Source organism: Chiloscyllium punctatum, chromosome 31 (genome assembly GCF_047496795.1).
Source record: "Chiloscyllium punctatum isolate Juve2018m chromosome 31, sChiPun1.3, whole genome shotgun sequence".
Classification (NCBI taxonomy): domain Eukaryota; kingdom Metazoa; phylum Chordata; class Chondrichthyes; order Orectolobiformes; family Hemiscylliidae; genus Chiloscyllium; species Chiloscyllium punctatum.
Window position 1 is genome coordinate 79769282 of NC_092769.1, and position 20790 is coordinate 79790071.

General features: G+C 53.6%; 1 protein-coding gene across 1 annotated transcript in view; it reads right to left on the reverse strand.

Annotated features, from left to right (window-relative positions):
* LOC140457162 (uncharacterized) overlaps positions 1–20541 on the reverse strand; it is a 37347-nt gene extending 16806 nt beyond the window's left edge. Inside the window, exon 1 of the mRNA XM_072551224.1 lies at positions 20228–20541. Within this exon, the coding sequence (XP_072407325.1) occupies positions 20228–20411 (184 nt within the window). The 5' untranslated portion in view covers positions 20412–20541. The remainder of the gene's footprint in view (positions 1–20227) is intronic.
* Positions 20542–20790: the final 249 nt, after the last annotated feature.

Here is a 20790-nt window from a genome sequence, read left to right on the forward strand (position 1 = left end):
TCATCCATCGGCACTTCTGACTGAAGCTTGTTGCGAATGCATCAGCCTTATCTTTTGCCCTGATGTGCTGGGCTCCTCCATCACTGAGAATTGGGATATTTGTGGAGCTTCTTCCTCCAGTGAGTTGTTTAATTGTCCATCCCAATCCCAACTGGATGTGGAAGGACTGCAGAGCTTAAATCTGATGCGTTGGTTGAGGGATCGAAGAGCTCTGTCTATCACTTGCTGTTTATGCCGTTTGGCATGTCCTGGTTGGTAGCTTTGGCAGGTTGACACCTCATTTTCAGGTATGCCTGATGCTGCTCCTGACGTGCCCTCCTGCACTTTCTATTGAACCAGGGTTGATCCCCTGGCCTGATGGTTATGGTTGAGAGGGCGGGGGGGGGGAGGGGGTTATGCCAGACCATGAGGTTACAGATTGTGCTGGAGGACAGTTCTGCTGCTGTTGATGGCCCACAGCACCTCAGGGATGCCTAGTCTTGAGCTTCTAGATCAGTTCGATGTCTGTCCCATTGAGCACAGTGATAGTGCCCACACAACACGATGGAGGGTATTCTCAATGTGAAGGTGGGACTTTATCTCCACACGGACAGTGCGGGGCTCACTCTTACTGATACTGTCATGGACAGATACACCTGCAGCCAGCAGATTGGGAAGGAGGAGGTCAGGAATGTATTTTCCCTCTTGTTAGTTCCCTCACTACCTGCTGCAGACCCAGTCTAGCAGCTGGGTCCTTTAGGACCCGACCAGCTCCATCAGTAATGCTGCTGCTGAGTCACTCTTGGGGGGGGGGGGGGGGGGGGGAGACACTGAAATCCCCCACCCAGAGGACATGTTGTGCCCTTGTCACCCTCAGTGCCTCCAATTGTTGTTTAACATGGAGGATACTGATTCATCAGCCGAAGGAGGATGGTATGTAGTAACCAGTAAGAGATTTCCTTGCCCATGTTTAATGTGAAGCCATGAGACTTCATGAGGTACAGAGTTGTTATCAAGGGCTCCCAGGACAACTCCCTCCTGACTGTATCCCACTGTGCTGGCCCCTCTGCTGGGTCTGTGCTGCTGGTGGGACAGGAAATATCCAGAGATGGTAATGGTGGAGTCTGGGATATTATCTGTAAGGTATAATTCTGTGAGAATGAGTATAAGACCATAAGACATTGGAGTGGAAGTAAGGCCATTCGGCCCATCGAGTCCACTCCGCCATTCAATCATGGCTGATGCGCATTTCAGCTCCACTTGCCAGCGTTCTCCCCGTAGCCCTTAATTCCTCTAGACCACAAGAACCTATGTCAGGCAGGAGGAGATATTTTTAGAAATAAAACAAAATTAAATTTATTATTCAAAAATTTTCTCTCAATCTTTCATACAGTATTGATGATTCTACATGATTTCTAAACATGAAGCTTTTGAGATAAGGAGAAGCCAACACCTTTGACTTAGCTATGCTGTGTGCAAACTATTGGCTCTGTTTGCAATTTACATTTTGAGAAGAACTCTAAAGGAACTTGCCAATATTCTGAGGTAGTGAAAGTATTTTTTTGTTACGTAACCTCTCCTCACACCCTCAGGTTACAGTCTCTTACCCACCCCTCTGACCAGGTGGGGTATAGTCCTGTACCCCACCTCCCCCCCAACACTCCCACAGTTACAGTCTCACACACACCCACAGTTACAGTCACACACACACACCCCTCCCCCCCAACCCTCCCACAGTTACAGTCTCACACACACACACTCACACCTCTCCCCCCAACCCTCCCACTGTTACAGACACATACACACACACACATCCCCTCCAACACTCCCACAGTTACAGTCTCGCACACACACACACAGACACACCCCTCCCCCCCAACACTCCCACAGTTACAGTCTCGCACACACACACACAGACACACCCCTCCCCCCCAACCCTCCCACAGTTACAGTCTCACACACACCCCCCTCCCCCCCAACCCTCCCACAGTTACAGTCTCACACACACCCCTCCCCCCAACCCTCCCACTGTTACAGACACATACACACACACACATCCCCTCCAACACTCCCACAGTTACAGTCTCGCACACAGACACACCTCTCCCCCCCAACCCTCCCACAGTTACAGTCACACACACACACACACACCCCTCCCCCCCAACACTCCCACAGTTACAGTCTCACACAAACACCCCTCCCCCCAACCCTCCCACAGTTACAGTCTCACACACACACACCCCTCCCCCCAACCCTCCCACAGTTACAGTCTCGCACACACACACACAGACACACCTCTCCCCCCCAACCCTCCCATAATTATAGTCACACACACACGCACATACACACCCCTCCCCCAACCCTCCCACCGTTACAGACACACACACACACACACACATCCACTCCAACACTCCCACAGTTACAGTCTCGCACACACACACACAGACACACCTCTCCCCCCCCAACCCTCCCACAGTTACAGACACACACACACACACACACCCCTCCCCCACAACACTCCCACCGTTACAGACACACACACACCTCTCCCCCCCAACCCTCCCACAGTTACAGTCTCACACACACACCCCTCCCCCCAACCCTCCCACAGTTACAGTCTCACACACACACACACCCCTCCCCCCCAACCCTCCCACAGTTACAGTCACACACACACACCCCTCCCCCCCAACCCTCCCACAGTTACAGTCACACACACACACACCCCTCCCCCCAACCCTCCCACAGTTACAGTCTCACACACACACACACACACACACCCCTCCCCCCCAACACTCCCACTGTTACAGTCACACACACACCCCTCCCCCCAACCCTCCCACAGTTACAGTCTCACACACACACACCCCTCCCCCCAACCCTCCCACAGTTACAGTCTCACACACACACACCTCTCCCCCCCAACCCTCCCACAGTTACAGTCTCACACACACACACCCATCCCCCCCAACCCTCCCACTGTTACAGTCACACACACACCCCTCCCCCCAACCCTCCCACAGTTACAGTCACACACACACACACACACACACACACCCCTCCCCCCCAACCCTCCCACAGTTACAGTCTCACACACACACCCCTCCCCCCCAACCCTCCCACAGTTACAGTCTCACACACACACACCCCTCCCCCCCAACCCTCCCACAGTTACAGTCTCACACACCCACCCCTCCCCCCCAACACTCCCACAGTTACAGTCTCACACACACACACCCCTCCCCCCCAACCCTCCCACAGTTACAGTCTCACACACACACCCCTCCCCCCAACCCTCCCACAGTTACAGTCTCACACACACACCCCTCCCCCTAACCCTCCCACAGTTACAGTCACACACACACCCCTCCCCCCAACCCTCCCACAGTTACAGTCTCACACACACACCTCTCCCCCCCAACACTCCCACAGTTACAGTCTCACACACACACCCCTCCCCCCAACCCTCCCACAGTTACAGTCTCACACACACACCCCCCCCCCAACCCTCCCACAGTTACAGTCTCACACACACACCCCTCCCCCCAACCCTCCCACAGTTACAGTCTCACACACACACATCCCCTCCCCCCAACCCTCCCACAGTTACAGTCTCACACACACACACACACACACACCCCTCCCCCCCAACCCTCCCACAGTTACAGTCTCACACACACACACCCCTCCTCCCCAACCCTCCCACAGTCACACACACACACACCCCTCCCCCCAACCCTCCCACAGTTACAGTCTCACACACACACCCCTCCCCCCAACCCTCCCACAGTTACAGTCTCACACACACACCCCTCCCCCCAACCCTCCCACAGTTACAGTCTCACACACACACCCCTCCCCCCAACCCTCCCACAGTTACAGTCTCACACACACACCCCTCCCCCCCAACACTCCCACAGTTACAGTCTCACACACACACACCCCTCCCCCCAACCCTCCCACTGTTACAGTCTCACACACACACCCCTCCCCCCCAACCCTCCCACAGTTACAGTCTCACACACACACCCCTCCCCCCCAACCCTCCCACAGTTACAGTCTCACACACACACCCCTCCCCCCCAACCCTCCCACAGTTACAGTCTCACACACACACCCCTCCCCCCAACCCTCCCACAGTTACAGTCTCACACACACACCCCTCCCCCCAACCCTCCCACAGTTACAGTCTCACACACACACACCCCTCCCCCCAACCCTCCCACAGTTACAGTCTCACACACACACCCCTCCCCCCCAACCCTCCCACAGTTACAGTCTCACACACACACCCCTCCCCCCAACCCTCCCACAGTTACAGTCTCACACACACCCCCCCTCCCCCCCAACCCTCCCACAGTTACAGTCTCACACACACACCCCTCCCCCCAACCCTCCCACAGTTACAGTCTCACACACACACCCCTCCCCCCCAACCCTCCCACAGTTACAGTCTCACACACACACCCCTCCCCCCAACCCTCCCACAGTTACAGTCTCACACACACACACCCCTCCCCCCCAACCCTCCCACAGTTACAGTCTCACACACACACACCCCTCCCCCCCAACCCTCCCACAGTTACAGTCTCACACACACACACCCCTCCCCCCAACCCTCCCACAGTTACAGTCTCACACACACACCCCTCCCCCCAACCCTCCCACAGTTACAGTCTCACACACACCCACCCCTCCCCCCCAAACCTCCCACAGTTACAGTCTCACACACACACCCCTCCCCCCCAACCCTCCCACAGTTACAGTCTCACACACACACACCCCTCCCCCCAACCCTCCCACAGTTACAGTCTCACACACACCCCTCCCCCCAACCCTCCCACAGTTACAGTCTCACACACACACACCCCTCCCCCCAACCCTCCCACAGTTACAGTCTCACACACACACCCCTCCCCCCAACCCTCCCACAGTTACAGTCACACACACACACCCCTCCCCCCAACCCTCCCACAGTTACAGTCACACACACACCCCTCCCCCCCAACCCTCCCACAGTTACAGTCACACACACACACCCCTCCCCCCAACCCTCCCACAGTTACAGTCACACACACACCCCTCCCCCCAACCCTCCCACAGTTACAGTCTCACACACACACCCCTCCCCCCCAACCCTCCCACCGTTACAGACACACACACACACACACAGACACACCTCTCCCCCCCAACCCTCCCACTGTTACAGTCTCACACACACACCTCTCCCCCCCAACCCTCCCACTGTTACAGTCTCACACACACACCTCTCCCCCCCCAACCCTCCCACAGTTACAGTCTCACACACACACCCCTCCCCCCCAACCCTCCCACCGTTACAGACACACACACACACACACAGACACACCTCTCCCCCCCAACCCTCCCACTGTTACAGTCTCACACACACACCTCTCCCCCCCAACCCTCCCACAGTTACAGTCTCACACACACACACACCCCTCCCCCCCAACCCTCCCACAGTTACAGTCACACACACACACCCCTCCCCCCCAACCCTCCCACAGTTACAGTCACACACACACACCCCTCCCCCCAACCCTCCCACAGTTACAGTCTCACACACACACACCCCTCCCCCCCAACCCTCCCACAGTTACAGTCTCACACACCCACCCCTCCCCCCCAACCCTCCCACAGTTACAGTCACACACACACACCCCTCCCCCCAACCCTCCCACAGTTACAGTCTCACACACACACACCCCTCCCCCCCAACCCTCCCACAGTTACAGTCTCACACACACACCTCTCCTCCCCAACCCTCCCACAGTTACAGTCTCACACACACCCCTCCCCCCAACCCTCCCACAGTTACAGTCTCACACACACACCTCTCCCCCCAACCCTCCCACAGTTACAGTCACACACACACACCCCTCCCCCCAACCCTCCCACAGTTACAGTCTCACACACACACCCCTCTCCCCAACACTCCCACAGTTACAGTCTCACACACACACCTCTCCCCCCAACCCTCCCACTGTTACAGACACACACACACCTCTCCCCCCAACCCTCCCACTGTTACAGTCTCACACACACACCCCTCCCCCAACCCTCCCACAGTTACAGTCTCACACACACCCACCCCTCCCCCCCAACCCTCCCACAGTTACAGTCTCACACACACACCCCTCCCCCCAACCCTCCCACAGTTACAGTCTCACACACACACCCCTCTCCCCAACCCTCCCACAGTTACAGTCTCACACACACACACCCCTCCCCCCAACCCTCCCACAGTTACAGTCTCACACACACCCCCCTCCCCCCAACCCTCCCACAGTTACAGTCTCACACACACACCCCTCTCCCCAACCCTCCCACAGTTACAGTCTCACACACACACACCCCTCCCCCCAACCCTCCCACAGTTACAGTCTCACACACACACCCCTCCCCCCAACCCTCCCACAGTTACAGTCTCACACACACACACACACCCCTCCTCCCCAACCCTCCCACAGTCACACACACACACACCCCTCCCCCCAACCCTCCCACTGTTACAGTCTCACACACACACCCCTCCCCCCAACCCTCCCACTGTTACAGTCTCACACACACACCCCTCCCCCCAACCCTCCCACAGTTACAGTCTCACACACACCCCTCCCCCCAACCCTCCCACAGTTACAGTCTCACACACACACCCCTCCCCCCCAACCCTCCCACAGTTACAGTCTCACACACACACACCCCTCCCCCCAACCCTCCCACAGTTACAGTCTCACACACACACACCCCTCCCCCCAACCCTCCCACAGTTACAGTCTCACACACACACCCCTCCCCCCAACCCTCCCACAGTTACAGTCTCACACACACACCCCTCCCCCCAACCCTCCCACAGTTACAGTCACACACACACCTCTCCCCCCCAACACTCCCACAGTTACAGTCTCACACACACACCCCTCCCCCCAACCCTCCCACAGTTACAGTCACACACACACCTCTCCCCCCCAACCCTCCCACAGTTACAGTCACACACACACACCCCTCCCCCCAACCCTCCCACAGTTACAGTCTCACACACAAACCCCTCCCCCCAACCCTCCCACAGTTACAGTCACACACACACCTCTCCCCCCCAACCCTCCCACAGTTACAGTCACACACACACACCCCTCCCCCCAACCCTCCCACTGTTACAGTCACACACACACCTCTCCCCCCCAACACTCCCACAGTTACAGTCTCACACACACACCCCTCCCCCCAACCCTCCCACAGTTACAGTCTCACACACACACCCCTCCCCCCAACCCTCCCACAGTTACAGTCACACACACACACCCCTCCCCCCAACCCTCCCACAGTTACAGTCACACACACACCTCTCCCCCCCAACCCTCCCACAGTTACAGTCTCACACACACACCCCTCCCCCCAACCCTCCCACAGTTACAGTCACACACACACACCCCTCCCCCCAACCCTCCCACAGTTACAGTCACACACACACCCCTCCCCCCAACCCTCCCACAGTTACAGTCTCACACACACCCCTCCCCCCCAACCCTCCCACAGTTACAGTCTCACACACACACCCCTCCCCCCCAACCCTCCCACAGTTACAGTCTCACACACACACACCCCTCCCCCCAACCCTCCCACAGTTACAGTCTCACACACACACCCCTCCCCCCAACCCTCCCACAGTTACAGTCTCACACACACACACCCCTCCCCCCAACCCTCCCACAGTTACAGTCACACACACACACCCCTCCCCCCCAACCCTCCCACTGTTACAGTCTCACACACACACACCCCTCACCCCAACCCTCCCACAGTTATAGTCACACACACACACACACACACTTACACACCCCTCCCCCCAACCCTCCCACTGTTACAGTCACACACACACCTCTCCCCCCCAACACTCCCACAGTTACAGTCTCACACACACACCCCTCCCCCCAACCCTCCCACAGTTACAGTCTCACACACACACCCCTCCCCCCAACCCTCCCACAGTTACAGTCTCACACACACACACCCCTCCCCCCAACCCTCCCACAGTTACAGTCACACACACACCTCTCCCCCCCAACCCTCCCACAGTTACAGTCTCACACACACACCCCTCCCCCCAACCCTCCCACAGTTACAGTCACACACACACACCCCTCCCCCCAACCCTCCCACAGTTACAGTCACACACACACCCCTCCCCCCAACCCTCCCACAGTTACAGTCTCACACACACCCCTCCCCCCCAACCCTCCCACAGTTACAGTCTCACACACACACCCCCTCCCCCCCAACCCTCCCACAGTTACAGTCTCACACACACACACCCCTCCCCCCAACCCTCCCACAGTTACAGTCACACACACACACCCCTCCCCCCCAACCCTCCCACTGTTACAGTCTCACACACACACACCCCTCCCCCCAACCCTCCCACAGTTATAGTCACACACACACACACACACACTTACACACCCCTCCCCCCAACCCTCCCACAGTTACAGACAGACACACACACCAACCCCGCTGAGGCCAGGATCTGAGCTGAGAGGAGGAGGTTTGTAAACCAACGGTGCAATATTGTTCAACAACAGGAAACAACTTTTCAGCTGCTTGTGGTTTTAAATATAATGAGAAAGGCTCAGGCACATTGTCTGTCTGCTAACGGCTTGGCCAGATGATCACTGTCGGAGGGTCAGTGCTGAGGGAGTGCCGCACTGTCGGAGAGTCAGTGCTGAGGGAGTGAGCACTGTCGGAGGGTCAGTGCTGAGGGAGTGAGCACTGTCGGAGGGTCAGTGCTGAGGGAGTGTCGCACTGTCGGAGGGTCAGTGCTGAGGGAGTGGGCACTGTCGGAGGGTCAGTGCTGAGGGAGCACCGCACTGTCAGAGGGTCAGTGCTGACGGAGTGCTGCACTGTCGGAGGGTCAGTGCTGAGGGAGTGCCGCACTGTCGGAGGGTCAATGCTGAGGGAGTGCTGCACTATCGGAGGGTCAGTGCTAAGGGAGTGCTGCACTGCCGGAGGGTCAGTGATGAGGGAGTGCTGCACTGTCGGAGGGTCAGTGCTGAGGGAGTGGGCACTGTCGGAGGGTCAGCGCTGAGGGAGTGCTGCACTATTGGAGGGTCAGTGCTGAGGGAGTGGGCACTGTCGGAGGGTCAGCGCTGAGGGACCACCACACTGTGTAGGGTCAGTGCTGAGGGAGAGGGCACTGTTGGAAGGTAAGTACTGAGGGAGTGGGCACTGTCAGACTGGTGAATTTTTGTAGTTTAAGTGCTGAGGGAATGCTGCATTATCAGAGAATTAATTTTATCCTGGAACTTGTCTCACAAACTGCATTGATAGAAACTAAGTTAATTGTATGGCCATTTGAAAAAGCAGGTGGGGTAACTATTCAGAGAGGTTTTTCAAATGCACAGCACTGACATACTCTGGTGAAAGAGACAAAAAATGCTGCAGATGGCTTCCTTGTTAGAAGATTCTCAGAGTCATTGTGCTGTTTTGTGAGCTTGCTGTACAGTCATTACTTGTGGTTTTTGTCATTACAATAGTAATCACATATAAAAATGGGAAGAACTTTGGGAAAGTCTCTAGGGTGTAAAAGATCCTATATAAAAGGCAAGCCCTTTTCCAAAATATCAGTCTTGTAGGAACTTGTAAAGTCCAGAGCATCACTTGCAGCATGTTATGTGGGAAAGTTAAATTGAAAGTGAAAAGAATGTTTGACTTCAAATGTCCCTGAGCTATGAGGCAAAGAGAGACTAAGGTCTGAGCTGCTAGCAATACCACTCACCTTTTGTGGCTGTAGAATAGGGGAAGGTGAATTCTCATTCCTACTCATTGCGTTGTATGAACTATCCAGCAGGTTTGCTACCACTATTATCTTTTCCAGTTGGGACCTACAGGACCTGCCTTTCTCGTGTGGTGGAGGAAAATCTCCTGATAGTCTAACGGGAAGAGGCTTTTGTCTTGAGCAAGCTGAAGTTCTTTGAATGATAGACATTAACATAATGGACATTGTTACCCAGGTTGTAGAAAGGTGCAGGTACCGGGGTTACCTCTCAGATCGTCAGCTAGTCTCCCAGTCAGCTCACATATCAAGGTAGTCAGTGGTCTTTCAGACACTTTGCTGCATTAACGCTTTCACGCCCTTTTAAGAGTTTATTTTCTGATCAGCTGTAAAGATGTCTAGCTTCACACTTCCCTAATTTGAATCAGCTCACCTGAAGGTAAGTCAGCAGTTCTGGATAATTGAGATATTACAAACCCAAAACATACAGGGCTAAGATATCATGACTTCTGCTGCACGCAGCCAAGATATTACCACCCCATGAAATGCAGGCCTACCTTACAATCCCATGTATGCTGAACCGAGATACTACAACTCTGGTACATGACGATATTACAATCCCAGCACTGGGACTGAGCCGAAATATTGCAACACTGGTACACACAGCTGAGATATTACAACCCTTCAGCACATTGTCATATTACAACCCCAGGTATGCAGACACTGAAATATTACAAAGGAAAACAAAGACATCTGAAACAAAACTGGAAATTGCTGGAGAAATTCAGTAGATCAGGTCCACATTGGACCCAAAATATTAGCTCTACTTTCTCTCCACAGATGCTGCCAGACCTGCTGAGATATAATCCCTGATACAGAATGATACCTGCTGAGATATAATTCTAGGTATGCAGACCTGGCATATTATATTGCATTATACCGGGACCCTCCCATACCTGTCCCTCCACTACATCGATGACTGTATCAGCACTCCCTCATGCTCCCACAAGGAGGTTGAACAGTTCATTAACTTTACCAACATCTTCCACCCCAAACTCAAATTTACCTGGACCATCTCAGAAACCTCCCTCCCCTTCCTGGACCTCTCCATCACCGTCTCTGACAACTGAGTAACCATAGACATCTACTACAAGCCCACCGACACCCACAGCTACCTAGACTACACCTCCTCACACACTACCTCCTGTAAAAATGCCATCCCTTATTCCCAATTTCTTCGCCTCTGCTGCACCTGTTATCAGGATGACCAATTCCACCTCAGAAAGTACCAGATTGCCTCCTTCTTCCACACAATCACAACTTCCCTTCCCTCGTGATTGACGATGCCCTCCAGCGTATTTCCTCCACTTTGAACCCCACCCCTCCTGACACAACAAAGACAGAACACCCCCCGGGTCCTCACCTTCTACCCACCAACCTCCGCATACAACGGATCATCCTCCACCATTTCTGCCACCTCCAAATGGACTCCACCACCAGAGACATATTTCCCTCCTATCAGCGTTCCGAAAAGACCATTCCCTCTGCGACTCCCTCATCAGGTCCACGCCCCCACCAGCCCACATCCCACTCCTGGCACCTTTCCCGTCACTGCAGGAAGTGCAAAACCTGCGCCCACACCACTCCCCACACCTCCGTCCAAGGCCCCAAGGGATCCTTCCACATCTGTCAGAAATTTCCCTGTACCTCTACCAATGTCATTTACTGTATCCATTGCACCTGGTGTGGTCTCCTCTACATCGGGGAGACAGGATGCCTTCTTGCAGATCGCTCCAGAAAACATCGCTGGGACACTTGCACCCACCACCCCCACTCCCCTTCCCACTCCATCAAGGACACGCTCCACCGCCAAACCATTACCACCCAATGTCTGGAGAAGGAACGCCTCATATTCCGCCTTGGGACACACGGGATAAATGTGGATTTCAACAGCTTCCTCATTTCCCCTCCCCCCCATTATCACAGTCCCAAGCCTTCAACTCAGCATCACCCTCCGGACCTGACCATCACTCCATCCTCTGACCTATTACCTTCTCCCTTACCTTCATCCACCTATTATTTTCTGAGGTACCTTCCACCAAACCGCACCCCCTCCTATTTATCTCTCAGCCCTGACCCACAAGCCTCATTCCTGATGAAGGACTTATGCCCGAAATGTTGATTTTCCTGCTGCTCAGATGCTGCCTGACTGGCTGTGCTTTTCCAGCACCACACTCTTGACTCTGATCTCCAGCATCTGCAGTCCTCACTTTCTCCCTTCTGACATATTACATCCCCTGGTTTATAGTAATGTTGTAAATCCAGGTATGGGATTGGTGGACTGTTCCATATTCAAGAACTCAGCAGCCAGCCTAAATGAGTGCGCCACTTCGTCAGTAAGTCCGTAGAGGACTGCATGTCAAAGAAGTTAATCCAAGTGTTCCCCAACTAGGAACCTGGATGAACCCGGAGATCCACTCACTATTAAAGTCCAGGTCTGAACCAGTCAGACCTGCTCCTCGGATGCTGCCTGAACTGCTGTACTTTTCCAGCACCATTCTACCCCAGAACCATTCAAGTCAGGTGATCCTGACCTACACAGGATGCAGATACAACCTTCACAAAGCCATCAGGGATGCCAAGAGGAAAAAAAACAGACTTGAGTCCCAGACCAAGGACGCAAGCACACTTCCATTGTGGCAAGGCTTATGCATTTCACTGGCTACAAAACCAAAGTAGAACCACTGGCAACAAACATCTCTCCTCAATGAGCTCATTGCACTCTACGCCCTTCTTGAGCAGAAGGTCCATGAGTCCTAGAGTTACTGAATCATACAGATGTACAGCATGGAAACAGACCCTTTGGGACGCCAAACTCCAGGGAAAACAGCCCCAGCCTATTCAGCCTCTCCTGTCCACAGGCATACAGTGGATGAAATTATTTCAGTTTAGCAGAAGGGAAACATTGTCACCTGCTCTGACAGCTTCAGACGCCCCTAAACCCACTGTCACTGCCACAGACATCAGGTCGCCGTTCTTGAGAGTTAACCCACAGAAAGAGACTGGCCCAGATGAAGTCCCCAACTATGTGCACAGATCCTGCACAGATCAGCTGGTGGGCGCATTCGCTGACATCTTTAACCTCTCTTCGCTTTGACCAAAGAAGACCACTATCATTCCGATGCCAAAGAAAAATCAGGCAGCATGCCTTAATGACGACCATCAGCGGCTCTGATACCCATCATTATGAAGTGCTTCAAGAGGTTAGCAATGGCACATACCAGCTCCAGCCTCCCAGATTATCTTTATCTACTATCCTTCACCTATCATTGCAACAGGTCCATGGCAGATGCCATCTCCCTAGCCCTACACCCCTGGAACACCTGGATAACAAGGACACCTACATCAGATTCCTATTTATTGACTTTGGCTCTACCTTCAACATCATAATTCCAACCAAATTTATCTCCAAGCTCCGAGGCCTAGAACTCTGCTCCTCCCTCTACGACCCACAACCCACAGACCGCAATCAGTAAGGACAGGTGACAATACCTTCTCCACGATAATCCTCAACATCAGTGCTTCATGACGCTAGTACTCAGCCCTACTACACTTCATATACACTACACAACTGGGTGACCAAATTCTGCTCTAACTCCATTTACAAATTTGCTGATGACACCACCATAATGATTGAGATCACAAACAGCGATGAGACAGAGTACAGGAAAGAGGTAAAGAGCTTAGTGGTATGGTGTAAGGTCTTTCCCTTAATATCAGCAAAATGAAGCAGGAAGTGGAGTGGACGATATGCCCCTGTCTGTATCAATGGTGCTGAGGTGGAGATGGTCAAGAGCTTCAAGTTCCTAGGAGTACAGAGTGATATTGTAATCCCAGGTATACAGAGCTGAGGTATTAAATCCTCTGGTTCAGAGCGATATTGTAATCCCAGGCATACAGGGATGCGATATTGCAATCACTGATACAGAGTGATATTGTAATCCCAGCATGGCTGAATATTACAATCCCTAGTACAGAGTGATATTGTACACAGTAATATTGTAATCTCAGGTACACAGGGCTGAGATATTACAGTCCCTGGTACACAGTGATATGGTAATCCCAGGTGTGCAAGGCTGAGATATTACAGTCCCTGGTACACAGTGATATTGTAATCCCAGGTGTGCAAGGCTGAGATATTACAGTCCCTGGTACACAGTGATATTGTAATCCCAGGTGTGCAAGGCTGAGATATTACAGTCCCTGGTACACAGTGATATTGTAATCTCAGGTACACAGGGCTGAGATATTACAGTCCCTGGTACACAGTGATATTGTAATCCCAGGTGTGCAAGGCTGAGATATTACAATCCCTGGTACTTGTTATGTCTGTAGCCTGTGACACACAATCATGTCATCATCCTGCAACCTCTGTCCATTTGTTGTCCACCTGGATGGGACAGCTCTTGGTCAGTTCCCTTGTTAGCTAATTGCAGCCAGAGAATCACAGCCATGGCATCCTGCTCCCTTTTACTATCCTCGGTGTCCCTCCAAGCATCTGATCTTGGCTCCTATTTCTCACCAACGTGCTGTCTCGCCATGATATTATCTGAAGTCATGGTGTTTTTTTCCCCCATGATTCCCATCTTGACCTCACCATCACCTCTCTCTTGACTGTTATTAAATGAGCAGATTGGTTATCTGACTTCTAGAGCTGGATGAGCAGAAATTCCTTCCAGTTAATGTTGGGAATTCTGCAAACATTATTTTTGGTCCCTATTCCAAACCTCATTCCCTACTACTGGTTTCATTCCTCTTCCTGGCAACAGTCTGAGGTGAAGCCAATTTGTTTCCCATCTCAATGTTACCCTTGACCCTGAGATGATGCTATATTTGGGTGTCACTAAGATTTTCTTTTCCCACCTTCAGAACATCACCCAGACACAGCAATGTTTTACCACATTTCATTCCTTCAACAATCATCTATTCTAACACACACCCTGGATGATCTCTGGAATACAATCGTACATAAATTTGAGGTCAGCTACAACTATACAGTTCATGTATTCTCTCACAACATATTCAGTTCATCAATCACTCCAGTACTTGTTCACCATGTTATCTACCAGTCAAACAATGTGTTGATTTTAAATTTCTCATCCATGTTCTTAGCCTCAACAACATGCCCAACGTCAGTGAGACCTCTGGCCCCCTGCAACCCACTGTCCAATCTCAGTCACCTCCTCCAGCCCTTACACTCCATCCCTATTATATCAGTCACCTCCTCCAGCACCTATGCCCCTCCCTATCTCTGTCACCCCATCCAGCCCCTCCACCCTTTCCCTATCTCTCTACCCTCCTCCAGATCCTACAGCCCTCCCTATCTCTGTCATCTCCTCCAGCCCTACACCCCCCTCCCGATTTCTGTATGCTCCTCCAGCCTCTACACCCCCTCCCTATCTCTGTCACCTCAATCAAACCCTATATTTTGTTTTGTGCCTGGGTTCCCAGACATTGTTTTAAATAGTCTTTTGAAAAGTGTTTGGGGAAGTTTCATTGTAATCATAATTTTGCTTAGACAGCAGTGGTGGCTGGGTCATGTGATTTATTCAGGCTGAGCTAGAAAAATTTGACTGCCAAGGGATTTAAGATTTTTTGGGGTAAAGGTCATTGTTGATGAATTGCAGACCAGGCTCAAGGGGCTGAATAGCCTACTCCCGGCCTTGTTAATGATGTTATGATTATAACATTAGAAAAAGGTATTTGATAAACATGGCACATGTGCTGAGAGACATTGCAAACCCTAGTAGACAAACTCAAATTCCAACCCCTGGTATCAAGTTGTACCCTTAGTCTATCCTGGGGGCAATGGAGGTGTGGTGTTTGGGGATGAGGGGGTCTGTCCCGGGGGTCAGTGGGGAGGGCTGTTGTGGGGAAGTGGGGGATCTGTCACGGGATGGGGCTGTGGGGGAGTGGTGGGAGTTGGGGGCAGCGGGGGAGTGGTATTTGAGGACAAGGGGTCAGTGTGGGAGGGGGTTTGGGGAAGAGAGGCTCTGTCCCAGGGTCAGTGGGAGGGGTGGTTTGGGGAAGAGGGGGTCTGTCCCGTGGGCAGTTGGAGAGGTGGTTTGTAGAAGAGGGGGGTTGTCCTGGGGGCAGTGGGAGGGTGGTTTGGGGAAGAGGGGGTCTGCCCCAGGGGGCAGGGGGAGGGTGGTTTGGGGAAGAGGGGGTCTGTCCCAGGGGGCAGTGGGAGGGGGTGGTTTGGGGAAGAGGGGCTCTGTCCTGGGGGCAGTGGGAGGGATGGTTTGGGGAAGAGGGGATCTGTCCCGGGGGCAGTGGGAGGGGAGGGTGGTTTGGGGAAGAGGGGTCTGTCCCGGGGGCAGTGGGAGGGGAGGTTTGGGTAAGAGGGGATCTGTCCCGGGGGCAGTGGGAGGGGTGGTTTGGGGAAGAGGGGGTCTGTCCTGGGGGCAGTGGGAGGGGAGGGTGGTTTGGGGAAGAGGGGATCTGTCCCAGGGGCAGTGGGAGGGGTGGTTTGGGGAAGAGGGACTCTGTTCTGGGGGCAGTGGGAGGAGTGGTTTGGGGAAGAGGGGATCTGTCCCGGGGGCAGTGGGAGGGGAGGGTGGTTTGGGGAAGAGGGGCTCTGTCCTGGGGGCAGTGGGAGGGATGGTTTGGGGAAGAGGGGATCTGTTCCGGGGGCAGTGGGAGGAGTGGTTTGGGGAAGAGGGGATCTGTCCCGGGGGCAGTGGGAGGGGAGGGTGGTTTGGGGAAGAGGGGGTCTGTCCTGGAGGCAGTGGGAGGGGTAGTTTGGGGAAGAGGGGGTCTGTCCTGGAGGCAGTGGGAGGGGAGGGTGGTTTGGGGAAGAGGGGGTCTGTCCCGGGGGCAGTGGGAGGGGAGGGTCGTTTGGGGAAGAGGGGGTCTGTCCCGGGGGCAGTGGGAGGGTCGTTTGGGGAAGAGGGGGTCTGTCCTGGGGGCAATGGGAGGGGAGGTTTGGGGAAGAGGGGTCTGTCCTGGGGGCAGTGGGAGGGGAGGGTGGTTTGGGGAAGAGGGGTCTGTCCTGGGGGCAATGGGAGGGGTGGTTTGGGGAAGAGGGGCTCTGTCCTGGGGGCAGTGGGAGGGGTGGTTTGGGGAAGAGGGACTCTGTTCTGGGGGCAGTGGGAGGAGTGGTTTGTTGAAGAGGGGTCTGAGCCGGGTGTCAGTGGGAGGGGAGGTTTGGGGAAGAGGGGGTCTGTCCTGGAGTCAGTGGGAGGGGTGATTTGTTGAAGAGGGCGTCTGCCCCGGGGATAGTGGGAGGGGAGGTTTGGGGAAGAGAGGGTCTGTCCTGGAGTCAGTGGGAGGGGTGATTTGGGGAACAGGGGGTCTGTCCTGGGGGCAGTGAAAGGGGCAGTTTTGGGATGAGGGGGATGCTGTCCTGGGTCAGGGGAGGGTGGTTTGTTGAAGAGGGGTCTGTCCTGGGGGAAGTTGGTGGGTGGTTTGGGGAAGAGGGGATCTGTCCCTGGGTGTCAGTGGGAGGGGGTGGTTTGGGGAAGAGGGGTCTGTCCTGTGGGCAGTGGGAGGGGTCGTTTGGAAAAGAGGGGGTCTGTCCTGGGGGCAGTGAAAGGGGCAGTTTGGGGATGAGGGGGATGCTGTCCTGGGGCAGGGGAGGGTGGTTTAACATTGAATATAGAAAAATACAGCGCAGTACAGGCCCTTCGGCCCTCGATGTTGCGCCAACCGAAGCCTACCTAACCTACACTAACCCACTATCCTCCATATACTTGTCCAATGCCCGTTTAAATGCCCATAAAGAGGGAGAGTCCACCACTACTACTGGCAGGGCATTCCATGAACTCACAACCCGCTGAGTAAAGAATCTACCCCTAACATCTGTCCTATACCTACCACCCCTTAATTTAAAGCTATGCCCCCTAGTAACAGCTGACTCCATACGTGGAAAAAGGTTCTTATGGTCAACCCTATCTAAACCCCTAATCATCTTGTACACCTCTATCAAGTCACCCCTAAACCTTCTTTTCTCTAATGAAAACAGCCCCAAGTGCCTCAGCCTTTCCTCATACGATCTTCCTACCATACCAGGCAACATCCTGGTAAACCTCCTCTGCACCCGTTCCAGTGCCTCCACATCCTTCCTATAGTATGGCGACCAAAACTGCACACAATACTCCAGATGAGGCTGCACCAGAGTCTTATACAACTGCAACATGACCTCAGGACTCCGGAACTCAATTCCTCTACCAATAAAGCCCAGTACACCATATGCCTTCTTCACCGCACTATTTACCTGGGTGGCAACTTTCAGAGATCTGTATACATGGACACCAAGATCCCTCTGCTCATCCACGCTGCTCGTTGGATGCTGCCTGAACTGCTGTGCTCTTCCAGCACCACTAATCCAGTATTTGGTTTTCAGCATCTGCAGTCATTGTTTTTACCACACTACCAAGTAGTCTACCATTAGCCCAGTAATCCATCTTAGCTACATTGAATTCCATTTGCCACCTTACTGCCCAGCTCTGCGACTTATCTATATCACGCTATAACCTGCCACATCCTTCTTCGCTGTCAACAACTCCACCGACTTTCGTATCATCCGCAAACTTGCTCACCCAACCTTCTAGCCCCTCCTCCAGGTCATTTATAAAAATGACAAACAGCAATGGTCCCAAAACAGATCCTTGTGGAACACCGCTAGTAACTGCGCTCCAAGATGAACCTTTACCATCAACTACTACCCTCTGTCTCCTTCCAGCCAGCCAATTCCTAATCCAAACCTCTAATGCACCCTCAATGCCATACCTCTGTAGTTTTTACAGTAGCCTACCATGGGGAACCTTATCGAACGCCTTGCTAAAATCCATATACACCACATCTACTTTACCCTCGTCCACTTCCTTGGTCACCTTCTCAAAGAATTCAATAAGGTTTGTGAGGAACGATCTGCCCTTCACAAAACCATGCTGACTATCCTTGATCACATCATTCTTATCCAGATGTTCATAAATCCTATCCCTTACAATTCTCTCTAAAACTTTGCCCACAACAGAAGTGAGACTCACCGGCCTATAGTTACTAGGGTTATCCCTACTCCCCTTCTTGAACAAGGGGACCACATTCGCTATCCTCCAGTCTTCTGGCACTATTCCCATTAGCTGCCCATTAGCTGTTCCTTGAACAATCTCCACATGTAATTTGTGTTCTTCCCTTGAAGCCTATTTTTCCAATCCACACATCACCCGCTTTGTTGGGGCAGTTTGTGGATGGTGTCTGTGTGGGGGGAGGATCGGTCCCTGGGACAGGCAGGGAACCAAAAATACCATCACATACACAGTAGCTGCTCCTTTTCATTCTGCTGTCTTTGTCTCTCTTTTTCTCTTCCTGTCTCACTGTTTGATGGGGTTTGGGGAGGGGGCAGTGATTGACGGGATTGGGGTGAGGGGGCGGTGTTGGACGCGTGTGGGGAGGGGGTGGTGTGGGACGGGGTCTGTTGAAGAGGAGTCTGTCCTGGGGGAAGTTGGTGGGTGGTTTGGGGAAGAGGGGTCTGTCCTGGGGGCAGTGGGAGGGTGGTTTGGGGAAGAGGGGCTCCGTCCTGGGGGCAGTGGGAGGGGGTGGTTTTGGGAAGAGGGGTCTGTCCTGGGGGCAGTGGGAGGGGAGGGTGGTTTGGGGAAGAGGGTGTCTGTCCCGGGGGCAGTGGGAGGGGAGGGTGGTTTGGGGAAGAGGGGCTCTGTTCTGGGGGTCTCATTTGGACCTTCTTATCTGATCTGTTGTGAGAGCCTCGCTGTCTACAGGTTAAAGACAGCTTTGACTTTCCGGGAAACTGGCTGCCGAGGTGAGAAAAACGAAGCGACTGGTTTGAAAGAGGAAGTCAGTCGGTCAGTGAAGATGGGACTGAGTTATTGGTCCGCATTGATGAATGAGGTACGGTGAGAGGGGTTGGGACAGAGTGGAGACACAGAGTGGGTGGGTGCCCGGGGTACTCAGAGAGAGACAGAGTGACAGACAGACAGTTAGACAGAGGCACAAACAGAAAGCATTGAGCCCAAAACACCCAAAACTGAAACTTTCTTTTCTGCAAAACAGTGAGACAGGAAGAGAAAAAGAGAGAGACAAAGACAGCAGAATGAAAAGGAGCAGCTACTGTGTATGTGATGGTATTTTTGGTTCGCTGCCTGTCCCAGGGACCGATCCTCCCCCCACACAGACACCATCCACAAACTGCCCCAACAAAGCGGGTCCCTAATCGACCCGGAGCACCCAGCCATCAGAGGGTCCACACAGATTAGGGTGAACTGGCCCCAGGACTTGAGGAACTCTCTCTCTCTCTCTCCTGCCCTCCCCTCCCCTCCCCAAAGCCTCTGCCTGAAGGTGTGGAGAATGCAGCCGCTCAGTCCACACCGTGCCGAGCCCGAGCCTGGTGCCGGTCCCAGGCTGCTCTCTCGGGTTGGTCCCCTGTCCCAATGAACTCACCGCAGGGGGATACAGTGACAGTGCGGAGCTCCAGGCAGGCGGCTGGATGGACACACACACAGACAGACAGCAGCAGCAGCAAGAGGACACGGACACCCCTCTGTCTGAGAGGAAGCAGGAGGAGCCATTGGCTCACACGCCATGTGACAAAGCAGAGTGACATGTGTCGAGCACTTCGAAGCATCTTTTAAAGCAATGGTCAGCATCAGATCCCGTAAGGACACACCGTCTTCTCTCTCCGCCCCCCGCTGTGGGACTGACATCGACTCACTGGAAATCAGCGATCAGGGACAGAGGGGATAGGGGTGTTGTGTGTGTCGAGGAAAGATGGACAGTGTGAAAGAGAGAGGGATGAAGATGGTGGAGAGAAGGGGAGGAAGGAAAGAGGTGCCAGGGAGAAGGGATTTGGCAGCTGTTTGCGGTGTGTGACACATTGGGTCTTCATGAATTGGACTATTTAACTGTGTGGGTCGTTACAAATGTATACCAGCAACCTTGAATAAATGTCAGGGGGCAGGCAGGACTGCGAAGCCTGTGACTACGTTACTCTGGGGCTTCAAGCT